Source organism: Musa acuminata, chromosome BXJ2-5 (genome assembly GCF_036884655.1).
Source record: "Musa acuminata AAA Group cultivar baxijiao chromosome BXJ2-5, Cavendish_Baxijiao_AAA, whole genome shotgun sequence".
Lineage (NCBI taxonomy): Eukaryota > Viridiplantae > Streptophyta > Magnoliopsida > Zingiberales > Musaceae > Musa > Musa acuminata.
This window is the reverse complement of record NC_088342.1, coordinates 46,298,536-46,311,840: the sequence shown is the minus strand read 5'-3', so window position 1 is coordinate 46,311,840 and position 13,305 is coordinate 46,298,536. Positions and strand designations below refer to the sequence as shown.

General features: G+C 39.0%; 1 protein-coding gene across 1 annotated transcript; it reads left to right on the top strand.

The window, feature by feature from the left end:
- Positions 1 to 3,534: 3,534 nt before the first annotated feature.
- Positions 3,535 to 5,782, top strand: LOC135613055 (NAC domain-containing protein 21/22-like). Its single transcript, XM_065110005.1, has 3 exons — positions 3,535 to 3,852; positions 4,832 to 5,103; positions 5,269 to 5,782. The coding sequence occupies exons 1-3, from the start codon at positions 3,675 to 3,677 to the stop codon at positions 5,716 to 5,718; spliced, it is 900 nt and encodes a 299-aa protein (XP_064966077.1). The 5' UTR covers positions 3,535 to 3,674; the 3' UTR covers positions 5,719 to 5,782.
- The last annotated feature ends 7,523 nt before the right edge of the window (positions 5,783 to 13,305 follow it).

Sequence of the window (13,305 nt, the reverse complement as noted above, 5' to 3'; positions counted from 1 at the left end):
TAGAATAAGATCTCAGGAGGCCACAGCTTTCAACAAGTTGAAACAAAGTATGATATTTCTTGGATAAAAGATTAAGCAACTTGTGCTTATCATGCATCATGTGTTGATTTAATCAGTGCTTTCATTTTCCGAAACCATTTCTACTAGTGGACCTGGAAAAATAATTTGGCTTCCATACACTGGTTCTGGAAACCGGCGGCAGTTTAACCACAAAACCAACAGCTTTGTTTGTATGTCATTTCTTGAATGTCTATACTGATTAAACTGGTCCATTGTTAACATCTGAACCATATTTTCATGATTTTTTGCATTAATTTCTTGGTTTAATTTATTCTTCATGTTGTTGATATGCCATTCGGAATCCATTATTTGTCAGAGTCTAAATGTCCCTTAGCTTTCTGCATCATGAATAAGTTGCATCTTGTATTATTGAATGGTCCCAGCAAGATGTCATGCATAGTAGTCAATTTCTTTTAATGAAATCCAGGCTTTGACCTACCTTCCTGAAACTTTATATGGTTGAAATGTTGGCTATTTGAATATGTTTTCATAGTTCTCATTGTCAATCAGAGTTTTCATTTACAATTGATTGTAACAGTTGTTATTCAAGCGATGATGATCAAATCCTTTGTGTTTATTGTTCTTTTTATGTATTTTATGTACAAGTTCAACTCAAACCAGTTCCAACATGTTAATTCCATATACAATAGACCTTGTTAAAGACAATCTCCAGAAGATAATATCTACATTGATCACAAAAACAGTAGGATCTAGATCAGAATGCTGTTCTTCTGTGTTTATTGGCTCAATATTTTAGGATCTGTATGATGTCATGTGATCAGTATATCTTATTTGTTCTCAAATATTATGTTTTTGTTTAACCTTTCTTGTTGTCATTTAAAACTTCCTAATTTTCTTTTTTGAGAAAAATATTTCAAGTGCTATTGCAATTAGATAAGTTAGTTTATATTTCTTTTGTAACTGCTTAGCCAATGTTATACTCATTTGTCTTCCACTTTGGATAGTTTGGTTTTCATAGTAACCCAAGAAGTATTGGTGGGATAAGCAGACTTAACTTTGGACTCTGCTGCAATGTTGCTTTCAACCAAAGGTTGAAATATTTATTGACCAGCTGGAATCACACCTCTGGGCTGTGGATGTTAATCTGCTTCTACTTTTTTGGTGGGAAGCAAGGGCTTTATATTTTCCTTCCATGACTATAACCTGGCTTCATGTTAAATGGAAGCATGGACCCAGCAACAGGTTTATCTAAATGAAGTGTTGAAGTCTCTCAATGGAGTAGGTTGGAATGAAATAGAGTTTTTGTTTGCATCCACTTATCGCCTAACTATGACTTCCTTGCAGGTACATATTCTTTTAGTTCCATGAAGGGATCAACCACTTGAATGACCACACAACTATGTGGACTCTCAATATGTTGGTATTAATCATATGGAGAATATAGATGTTTGACCAAGCATCTGATATGATTATCTAGTGACAAGTCTGCTTTCGGAAAGTTGAAAGATCAATGGTCAAGGTTTGTGCCTCTGCATGTATTGCTCCTTGTAGGTTTGAGTTTCAGAGAATCCGTGTGTTTCAGCTGGTATTTTAAATATGGAAACCTTTTTTTCTTGTTGTTTTTCATCAGAACATGATAAATACCAAATTCTATGTTAGATTCTACAATTATTTAACTGTGGAGTTTGTGATCTTGTAGTCGTTAGATTCAGCGGAAAAGATGACACATATTGGATCAATATCTTAAGTTGATATAATTATTGATATGGAATGAATACTTTTTTTTATATTAAAGTCTATGACTTAGCTTTATACTTGTTGTTTTGGTTGTGATATATTAGAGCTACAAAAGCTTTTTCTGAATGGATTCAAAATATGTATGACTAGAAACCACATATAGTTTCTTCACATGATTTAATATATCATAGATTATCGTTATGAGCGATGTTGCCATTTCATTTTGCCTCACTTCAGATCAGGAGTGAGGAACTATCTGTGTGATTTTTATTAATTTGATCACATTTCTGTTGTTTACTGCCATTAATTCTTATTAGTGATCTCTTTGTACACATTTCTTATTACTAGTCTTAAGTAGGACATGTATTCCGTGTTGATATTATTATTATTATTATTTTTTTTTTGTAGCAGACTAATAATTATGATCAATTAGAAGGTGATTTATTGGACGAAATTAATTAGGTGGATGGGTTGTGTTATCCACCTAATTAATTAGACTATATGGTGCTCTATAGTTTATCCAAATCAGAACAAGCAATTATTCTGTGGCATTGAGAGAAAAAAATAAAATAAAATAAAAAGCTGGAGATAATAGAAAAATTAAATATCTGGGAGATCACCCAACATAGAAAGGTGTTGCAGAAGAATTTTGCATTTGTTTTTTCATAAAGAAAATAGAAAGCTAGCTGAGGATTAACTCAGAAAAAGTATACCAACTTTATAAAAGAAGATGCTCCAACTATTTTAGTCAATTCAATAGTTCCAAGAAAGCGACAGTAAAAGTAAATGGGGCAGAGAGAGAGAGAGAGAGAGAGAGAGAGAGAGAGTAGGCAATCCATTGGACAGAGTCAGCCACTTGATGACATTCGTTCCAGGAAGAAAGAAGTTCTTGTTATTGCCTCTCCACCTGTCTCATCCTACACCGATGATGATATATTCATCACATCTTATGAGTATTTTAAACTATAGTTGTTAGTTTAACTCAAAGGATTGGCCCCTCACCTGTCTGTCTGATGGACCATGTCATGTGACCAGCCAGTCATTAATATCTGTATCCCATTGGCTTCAGCAGCAATGGAAGGAGATGTTGCTATCAGAGAAGGGTGAGATGGGGAGGTGGCCTTCAGGTGCCAAAGATTCTTCAGAGCAGAGCACGTTCTACAGGAAGACAAGGAGGGCAACTACCCCACGTCAAACCTTTCAAGTGTGACACCTCCTTGGGGCATTGGTGGACAACACCCCCCCAGTTATGGCATGTAAAGTGGTGGGGCACTTACATCCCCCCTCCATCGGATGCCATGAATCCTTATCCTGTTAAAGGAACTGATGGCTCTACTAGTCGAGAAAATAAATTTAATATCAATATAAAATACTAATTTTAATAAGATAAGTGTGAAAAGGGAATGATGAGATTAGGCATTATTATTGATCACCATATAGAAGCCAAGATTATGGAGGACACAACTCAGGCTTGGCTCGATCAAGTTGATTGGCTTCTTCATATGCGGCATTGCCGCTTATATTATTGAACCGACCTTATGTTGCACCACGTGAAATGTTGATGTGTCATCTTCCTAAATCCAAGATTTTTAGTGAGTTTTTGTGGAGATGCCTCCTCCTCTACTAAATGGTGTTTATGCTACTTATTGCATGGGGCCATCAAGGATCCAACTCAGCATGAGACTGACTATTCATGTCATTTATCAGCAAGGAAAAAAGAAATATATAAAAGCCTCATCTTCTTCCCCCATTCATCACTTCTAACCCACCTTGAGCTCTTCTCCTCCTCTTCAGTAGGGTTGATTCCTTCCTCTTGTTCATGACCAAGTAAGCCCATCCACCCCACCCCCCCCCCTCTCTCTCTCTCTCTCTCTCTCTCTCTCATCATCATCATCAGCATCAGCATCAGCATCAGCATGAGCTTCTTGAGCATGGTGGAGGCAAGACTGCCGCCGGGGTTCAGGTTCCACCCACGGGACGAGGAGCTGGTTTGTGACTACCTCATGAAGAAGGTCAGCGGCGACGGTGGCCTGTGTGGTTGTCCGGCCATGATCGACGTTGACCTCAACAAGTGCGAGCCATGGCACCTTCCCGGTAAGGCCACCGTCATCGAATCTCTCTTATCAGCAACAGATACTTGCTTTCATGTTCCTGATTTGCGGCGACTTGGAATTCTGTGTGTGCAATAGCTGCTCTTTTCTCCCTTTTTTTTCCAGGTTTAATTCTGAGTAAATGAACCGCTAGAGTTGTCTCTGCTTTAGGTTTCCTTTCTGCAAGATATCCTTCTCCAAATAAATATACTCCTTCTTTGGAGCTACAAATCCGATCTACTTTGCTCTTCGTCTTCTTCATACTTGTAGGCTGTTTAGCTACCTGGAAGCGGCTGCTGTGCGAGTAAAACTTGTGACTCCCATAAAAGAATACGACATGGATTCCTCTTGTTTGCCTCGCTCTTTAACTAGTATTCTTTACCTCATCCTCTGGCGTCCACAGAGCAGAGATCTAAAAGCAGGATCGATCCAAATCTTCATCTTTCTCAGTTAGGATATTTCCGTCCAACTGGTGCAACTTGCACACGTCCTGTCCTTCTCGTGGCCTTTTTATGCTACCCTAACAGTTCGGCCTCTTCTGCACTTCTTCTTCATGAATCTTAATCCATACACGGTGGCCTCCCACCTTCCTGTGCATGTTCCTTCGATCCATGTATTATTATTGCACTTCTTAGTAGCTTGGAACTTCCAACTTATTACAAGCCTAAATTGTAACCTAATTAAATAGAGCTTCGAATTCATATATAGTATGCATGTACTGTGTGATGAGGAGGACTCGTTGTCAAAGCTCCTCTTTTCTTTCCTTCGCCGTAGTCCTGCCGCTATTCCTTCTCTTCCATGAAACTAGGCTTTGAGATTGTGGATGAAGAACGAAAACTGCTACGAAGACATGCAACAATATCAACATTGTCGCAGAAATTAGTGTGCTAATGCATCATTCATATGAACTGAAACCAATGACAAGGTATTCGTGGGTGATGTTGTGGTCTTCTTCTTCTTCTTCTTCGTCTTCCGTGGGACAGAGGTGGCATGTGTGGGCGGCAAGGAGTGGTACTTCTTCAGCCTCCCGGACAGGAAGTACGCCACCGGGCGGCGGACGAACCGAGCCACGGAATCAGGCTACTGGAAGGCGACGGGGAAAGACCGGCAGGTGAGCCGACGAGGAGTGCTCGTTGGCATGAGAAAGACGCTGGTGTTCTACCGAGGACGGGCTCCCAGGGGAAGGAAGACCGAGTGGGTCATCCATGAGTTCCGCATGGCAGCATCTGGCGATCCACACGAGTTCTCTCTCAAGGTCAATCGACACGCTAAACCTCATCTTATTGCATCATCTGCAATCGCTTTTACTGCATGCATGGGAGTCTTTAGAGAGCATGATGGTATCAGAACGATGCATCATCTGCGTCGTTCGCTCTTTCCTAAGAACTCTATGCAACTCCAACCGATTCGCTTTGAACAGGAAGATTGGGTCTTGTGTAGAGCATTCCACAAGAGCAGGGGAGTCACCTCCGACCCAGTAGCCACGGAGGCCGGCGACGACGACACACCCTCTTCCTCCCTCCCTCCTCTCATGGACAACCACAGCACCTTCCAACAAGCCCTGCCGAGCTCAGAAGGTTATCAGCAAGTGTCCTGCTTCTCCAACCTCAGCCCACACACAGCACCACAAGCAACTAGTGCACCTCCTCCTATCTCCATGGTGGAAAGAAGCCTCCAAACCATAAGCTCACCTCGTATGGGAGGATTACTTGACATGGGCTATTCTGATAAGGTCATACTCTCTGCGTTGAACCACCGCACCAAGTCTGAGGGCGATCCATGGAGGGAGGTCCCTCCAAGCATGGCTTCAAGAATCTTAGGTAGCTACATCAGTGGGAATGGCTCGCCATATATGTGGAACCCTTTTTAGTCAGGATATGGAAATGTAGTTGTTCATGCACACACATAAACTCCATAGCTTATAGTTCTTATCATTCTACAGTGCTATTCCTCGTGCAGTGGGAAGAAGAGGTATCTTATGTTCGAGCTTGGCACATGCTTCTTGCGAGTGAACTCTACTTCAGCAATGGTTAAGATCCAAGAAGAGGATCCAACATTAGTTTTCATTGCTTCGATCATAAATCCTAATGTGCAGTATCATGCGCTCAAGAAGAAACGCATTCCTTTTGTTTCTGGTGCAACATTCTCATTCTCTATTCCTAGAGAGAGAGAGAGAGAGAGAGAGAGAGAGAGAGAGAGAGAGAGAGATCTTTCTCATAGGTTTATGCTCACTTCTCATGATCATGGATATCAAGCTTTAGCTAAGATTGCTTACCCATGAGCTGGGACAAGGACAAGGATATCTGAGTTAGAATCCACATAGAGAGAGGAGCTCAAATGGACTGTGCTCTCTCTCTCTCTCTCTCTCTCTCTCTCTCTCTCTCTCTCTCTCTCTCTCTCTCTCGCTCCTCTGCCATCGACATGGATAGCGTCTTCCGGAGCATGTAGACTTCAAATATGCCACCCAACAGGAGTAACATCGAACGAGAGTATATGAAACATATCAACATCATAAATACATTTAATCTCACATTCGTTGAATAATAGAAAATTCAAAGTCTTATAATCACCTTTACCCATCCATTATGTAATTTTTTTTCGTTGAGATTAATTTATATTACCTTCATAAAATCTAAAATTATTTTATTTGAGCTTCATATCCCAAGTAGTGGCAGCTGATCTATCAATGCTGTTGGGCCTGTCGGCCCAATCCATTTGATTTGGGCTTAAATCTGGGCTTCACCCAACTTGCCAACACAAAAAATTTAATTTGGAAAATCTCAAACCAAGCATTAATTGCGCAAAATTCTTCCAAAATTATCACATATCTAAACAAATCAAGAGTTTCGAATTATCACTTTATTGTATGGAACAAAGTCCAAAATAAAAACTCAAATGTTTTAGACGATATTTTTCTTTTGTTGCATAAAATATTTATTCCAATTAAGCTTAGTCACTTTCCTCTCTTTCTTTTTATTTTCTTTAACATCAATACATTTTCTTGAGGATTAGTTCCTTCAAGGTAGAAGACTCATCCTATGCATATACCTATTGCTAACTCCAAATTTAAGTTAATATTTAGCATGTTTTTTATTATTTTTCATTGGCTATCACAAATTTTATGTTGAGAAACACACATTTGAGGAATCATAATATCAAGTATTACTCAAGTACTTGTCAAATGTCTCAACTAGTTGAATATATATATATATATATATATATATATATATATATATATATATATATATATATATATATATATATATATATATATATATATATATATTCATTTAAGGATAAATTTTGAAAGGATATATGTGTAAAACCCCAAAAAGTTATTATTTTTCATTGGCTATTACAAATTTTATGTTGAGAAACACACATTTGAGGAATCATGATATCAAGTATTATCCAGAAAATTCAGGTTAACCACAATTAACTATAGTTCACATTAGCTAGATTAAAACAGAAGATATTTGAATGCCCCAACCTCACTAATGTTCTTATGTTTATAATGAGTATTTAAAGGATTTTAACCATAATGACATGTATGAATGTCCATAAATATATTTATAATATTGTTTGTGGAAATTTTTACTTGATAACATACTTACTCAACTAAGGGAAAGCTTAATCAGTAGTCAATTCCTATGATGTCTACAAGTTGGAAAGACACATATAAAACATGCAACCAGTAGCTTTATCTTTCTTATGTGGTGAGTGGCTTTACTTTACATGCACAATTTACAAAGACTTCCATCATGATTATTTCAAATGGGGTGAAACGTGGATTCTGTCGTCTCATTTGACCAAAGAAGCATCAATTTACGTGCTAAGCATGTCCAATAAAGCAGAAAAGCAAATCATATAAAATATGTGAGCTGATCTTTGAATGTGACAAAGATTTTCTCAAGCCACACATGTTGATGTCTTTTGTCCACATCCCCTTCCAAACCTAATATTCTATGCTCTCCAACATGTTACATCCTAATACTATCCACCATGACCATTGCTTGATGTCTCAACCACTCCCCCCATGCAATATTTTTTATTCCTACTTTAACTTTATCCAATTGCACAAAAAACTCTCATTGTTGGGGCATTTCATTGTACAAGGGGAAGCCTCCAAGGAGAAGGACTTTGGGTGGGGTGGTCATGAGAAAGATGTTTTGGGAACATGCTTCCACCTTTTTGTAGGAAAAAGCATGAATTAAAAGGTATTCTATTTCTAAAGCATTTTGGTAAGAGAGTGAGTTTGTTTGTCCTAATGGAAATCCCCATTACAACTAATCTTGCCACTAAGGAAGAAATTAGACTATCTCTTCTACCTTCAATTCATTTAGAGGTCACTCTTAAAAGTACCACAAAATGTTCTTTTGCCAAATGAATCAGACTTTTTTTTTTTTCTCCATCCATGTGATTCATCTGTTGTTAATCACAATGATAATTTCTTTTTCTTTCTTGTTGCAAAATTAGAAAAAAGAACATACTACTTATCTTTCTCACTGAATTCATTTTGGTGGAAGGAGAAAACTAATCAATATCTGATAGATTTGGGAATCAGAAGTTGGCAATGGCTTCAAAGCTTGCCAAAGTACAATGAGATATTGTTGGATTTTGCAATCCATCCACACTTAAATGCATCAACATGTGATATTTCTAGTAATTAAGTATTAAAGAGAAGTAGGAACATTAATTTGGAGGATCATTGTAGCCTATTTTTGTCCTGATGAATGATGCCAAACATAATATTATATGTTGTTAGCTGATGTTGCTTTCCTCACTTCTTAGTCAGCAGAATATGCAATGTTTTAGGAAGTGACATGGAAAGGTCCATTACCAGCTCCCAGTTTGCTGATCTCAAGACCTTGGCAACTATGCCACTTCCCTTTCTATTAGTCTAATTAGTACTCTTTGGACAAAGTCTGATGCTTGTACAAGCATTGATGTTTAACATATGACTACCCACCATGCATCATCATTCCGTTCATTATTCCCATACTACTTACAGAATTAAGCTTCAGGTCTACATTCTACAAGAACAGCCGAAATCGATTTGCAAGCAAGCAAACAACAAATTTACTTTGGTTTCTACCAACCATTGATTGTATCATCACAGTTTGTGATGTGTTTAGGTGACATCGACATGAACTGGGAAATGCATGCATCACAACAGTAGGAGGAGCAGTTTTGATTCTTGTAAATGTCGAAGGAGATCTATTCTCCACATCTTTTTGGGGCAACCATCAAAGGAGGATCAAATGGTCCTCTCATTAAAGATATTTTAAGCTTTGCTGAATCTATTTGAGAGATTCTCACAGAATTAGAGGAATATATATATATGTGTGCTAGTCATGCAGTAGTAGGAAATAAATGATGTCCAAGAAGAAGGAAACTTGTTGCTAGGAAGTAATAACATTGAAGTTGCTAATATGAAACTACTAGCATGCACAACAGATGATCCATACAGACAAATCATATCGGAGGAACGACTAAAAGTATTCGGTTTAAACCGATATTAGAATGCTCGATACGAACATATATCCTTCGATAACACCAAGAAATAATGATAAACTGGCTCTGTTGATCCACTTGCAACACTTCTAGGGTTCATGAGACCTCAGCTAAGTACGAAACACTGTTGGCGAAATGAGCACTTCAGACACATTAGGCCACAATAAACATGATTGTGCGATTAACATTGTAGGATGGATAAATTATGCCTCTGATAAGGAGTAGTGATTCATTCATTGTTCATGAATACATATCTAAAGATTACGTTAATAGGTTGATCCAATGCACTTTATCTCGGAGCTCAGAGCTCATTCCTAATTCAATTAAACCACAACACAACCTATTTGGAGAGAACAAACAGATCCTCGCATCCAATAGAGTAGAGTTTATTACAACTTTGCAGGCAATGGATCGATCGATTAGTGCCCTCTATTAACTCATAAATAATTTGTAATCACACAAAGTTATACTCATTCCATACTGTTACTCATTAGCCTTTACAAGTATTTCTACATGTTAAATATGCTATTTTTATGATTGTTCTTTAACATTTAAACTTATCTAAAATCTCAAAGCTTGCCTCACTCATCTTTTGATCTGGTCAAAGCACATATGATATGACATACAGTCATACATATGAATATTATGTGATGTATGTATCTCATGGGTTGCATAAGTATTACATTGGCACTGTGACATCATGCAGCATTTACATGGATGTCATTTAGGTGGCATGTGGATATTAGATTATAAGAGCATAGTGATGCATCATGGGAATTATTGACTCGGACACATATTGCAGTCTATCATACTAATTTTTTCGTTCAGGCATGTTGAGTGATGGAAAACATATCGATCGAGACATTTGGAGAACCAAAGTTATAGAGCCATTAAAAGTATGGCATGTGTATGAGAAGAAGGATAAGAGTAAAATATACATGAACAAGAAGGTGTACTGAGTGTTGATAATACGTAAAGAACACAGTCTTATTTCTGATTGGTCGTGTGAGGTTGGCTGCAAGAATCTGAAGTTAATCCAAGTGCTCCAGACAAACCCCAGTTCAGAAGAGAGAAAGAAAAAGAAGGATCCCTTAGAAGGGAGTGAGGAAAGCCAGCAGGCTTTACTTGTTTGTTCTCATGAGGCCCTGCGAGCTGGGACTAGTATCAAAAGCTTGCACACTCTCCCTTCCATCTATCTCTATGAAAAGCCAGGTCCAGCTGAGAGAACCAGCTCAGCCCCTGCTAGGGTTTTGGGGAGGCGGGATGAGGTTTTCCCAGGGTGGGCGGTGAGTTTGCACCATAAAAAGTGGTTCCTTTTGGTAGTATTTGAATGCCTGTTTACTCTTGGGTAGGGAAATCCTCTCCTCCCTGATGGCTATAAATCCTCTTCAGCTCAACCTTGGTCTCTCATCCCTTCTTCTTCCTCCTCCTCTTCGTCTCCTTTCAGAGGCTGTTTGGCCTAGGGTTTTAGATCCAGTGGTGTGGTGTTCCTTTTCTCCATGGGAAGAGTTGTGTTTCTGAGAGAGGAAGAGGAAGGATGAGGAATGGCCTCTTCACTGCCTTCCACCGAGCAAAGTATTCGGTGTCTTTCTTCCATACAGAGCGGAGATCATGGTTGGAAAGAGCACAGGTGAAACGGGTCGTGCCTGGCTCCCTGTATGCCACACATATAGACCAATCCATGGAGTGATTAGCTAGTGTGGGTGGCGTGCAAGGAGCCAAGCATGCCTCTCTCTCTCTCTCTCTCTCTCTCTCTCTCTCTCTCTTTCTCTCTCTCTCTGTGTATTTGATGTAGCAGTCACTTTGTGTGGTGCTTTAGATTGTATTATATGGAAAATGGAGGTACATATGTGATCACATATTTTAAGTTTGGCTCTTGATGATGGTTTCATTCTTTTGCAGGACTCAAGGGGGCTTGTCACCAAGCTCATGTCAGAGATAGAGAACTAGAGGTTTAGATAAGTGTGATCCTTTGTCATTTGTTTGGGTGAGAGGATGTAAGTGTGATTTAGTCTATGAAACAACATCTTCTTTACTTGTTAGTGATATTTTATAGAAAGAGCATACGATCTTCTGAACGATATAGAAATAGAAGCTGTTTTTGCACTACACCTGTATAGATGAGACCAAAGATTCCGTGACATGTGTTTGTGGAGAAAGTTGTATGATTCTTTCAAGCGTCAGTATGTGTGAGTAAAGGGTAGAGACATTTTTAGTAGTTTTGTCTACAATATTTCATGCCTCTCATCCTTTGTTCCCTTTTTCTTTGTTTGCAATTATTTATGTTGCGCTTTCTGCTTTGTTCGAATCCATGGATTGCATTGTTATTCCTGTATTGGTTTCCAAGTGCAAGTCATTCTCTCTGCTGAGCTTTTCTAGGGTTCGGGTTGATGTGTCAGATCCTTGAGAGATTCTTGGATGGGACTTGAGGTGTGCATCTCTCTCTCACATATGTGATCTCATACATATATGTTATGACACCCTAAAGAACATGTGAGCATCATATGTGATCTCATAGTTGTTCTCCCTCTTTCCGATGATGAGACTGTGCAGATGATATCCATGTCACAGCCATTCATATGCTTTCACTTTTGTTTTCCTGGCACAGATTCATGTATATATATGCACATGATTTTATGGTCTATTAACTACTGAGGACACAAGTCTGGGAGCTCTCATTTCATCTTATGCAGCTGATCACCATGAGATCCAATCCCTCAAAGAGAGAAGAAACTGTAGCTCTTGGGCTTTGATCTCTCACTACATGGATCCTATATAATTTACCTACAAGCTCATTGCTTGTGTGCTTTCTTCTGCATTCAATCTGGAGTCATGCATACATCCTTCTCACAATGTCGGCAACAGTTGTAAGTTAGTAGTGATACAAGTACATAGGATTACCTCTGATATGAAAGCTTCGCTAACTTCTCCCCTTGAGAAAAGCTCAACCGTTGGTCTTCCTTCTCTCTCATTATTTTGCATGGTGGTGCAGGCGAGAGGGGTCCTCGCCACAGGTGCCTCTCCATTGGATTGGAGCCACCAGAATGCGAGGCACTGGTTTTGGTCTGCTCATGCATGGCACTTCACTTTTCTTTTGCCTTGCTTTTGTTGGTGATGGTGCAAGCAAGAAGAGCCCAAGTGTTTTGGCTCCCAGCTTTCTACCCTTCCGAGGACTGAGCAGCTTTGCATGTCACCCAAAAGGAACTCTCAGGTCTCGGGAAAAGAAGCCTATCCAACAAAATCCCCACTTCTGCTGTTCTCAAGTTGTGTACACAAAGATTAAAGATGCTGCCACTATTATACCAAGGGAATATATATATATATATATATATACATATATTATATCTTCACAAATAAATCATGACTGCATGTATAATCTTCTTAGCTATTGTTGAGACATGAAACTTAGGAGTGAGTTAAACTTGCTGTTCCAGTGTTGCCATGGATGCATACAGAATACCAAATGCTGTCTTTGTGACAGCATCTGAGATGGACAGACAGACTTTAGTTAGTCATCGATGGAACACTGTGATTGACTATTCGGTCACTGCATCAAATGATAGGAGTCGATCATTATGGACAAAGCCAAAAGACAATGTGTGGTTAGCGAGGCCTACTCGCACATGGGTGTACAATAAAAAGGCATGAGAAAGAGGGAGGCTCCATCACAGGAGAGAACTCATAGTCCTTCATTTTGGTTAATGGTTGTAAAGCAGGTGCAACAACCAAGATAGGAAGTACAAAAAGGATTTGATGTGAGTAGAGATGAGCGAGCAGCTAAGTCTAGGTGTTTGTTTCTTCTTGGATTGGCCGGGCAAAGGAGATGAAAAGATTAGGAGACAAGGAGATGGTTTGAAGAGGCTAACTCTTTTCATCTTCGAAACAGTGCTGCTTGGCTCTCAACATTCTTTGTCCTTAACAATGTTGAGAGACAGTAAGCCGA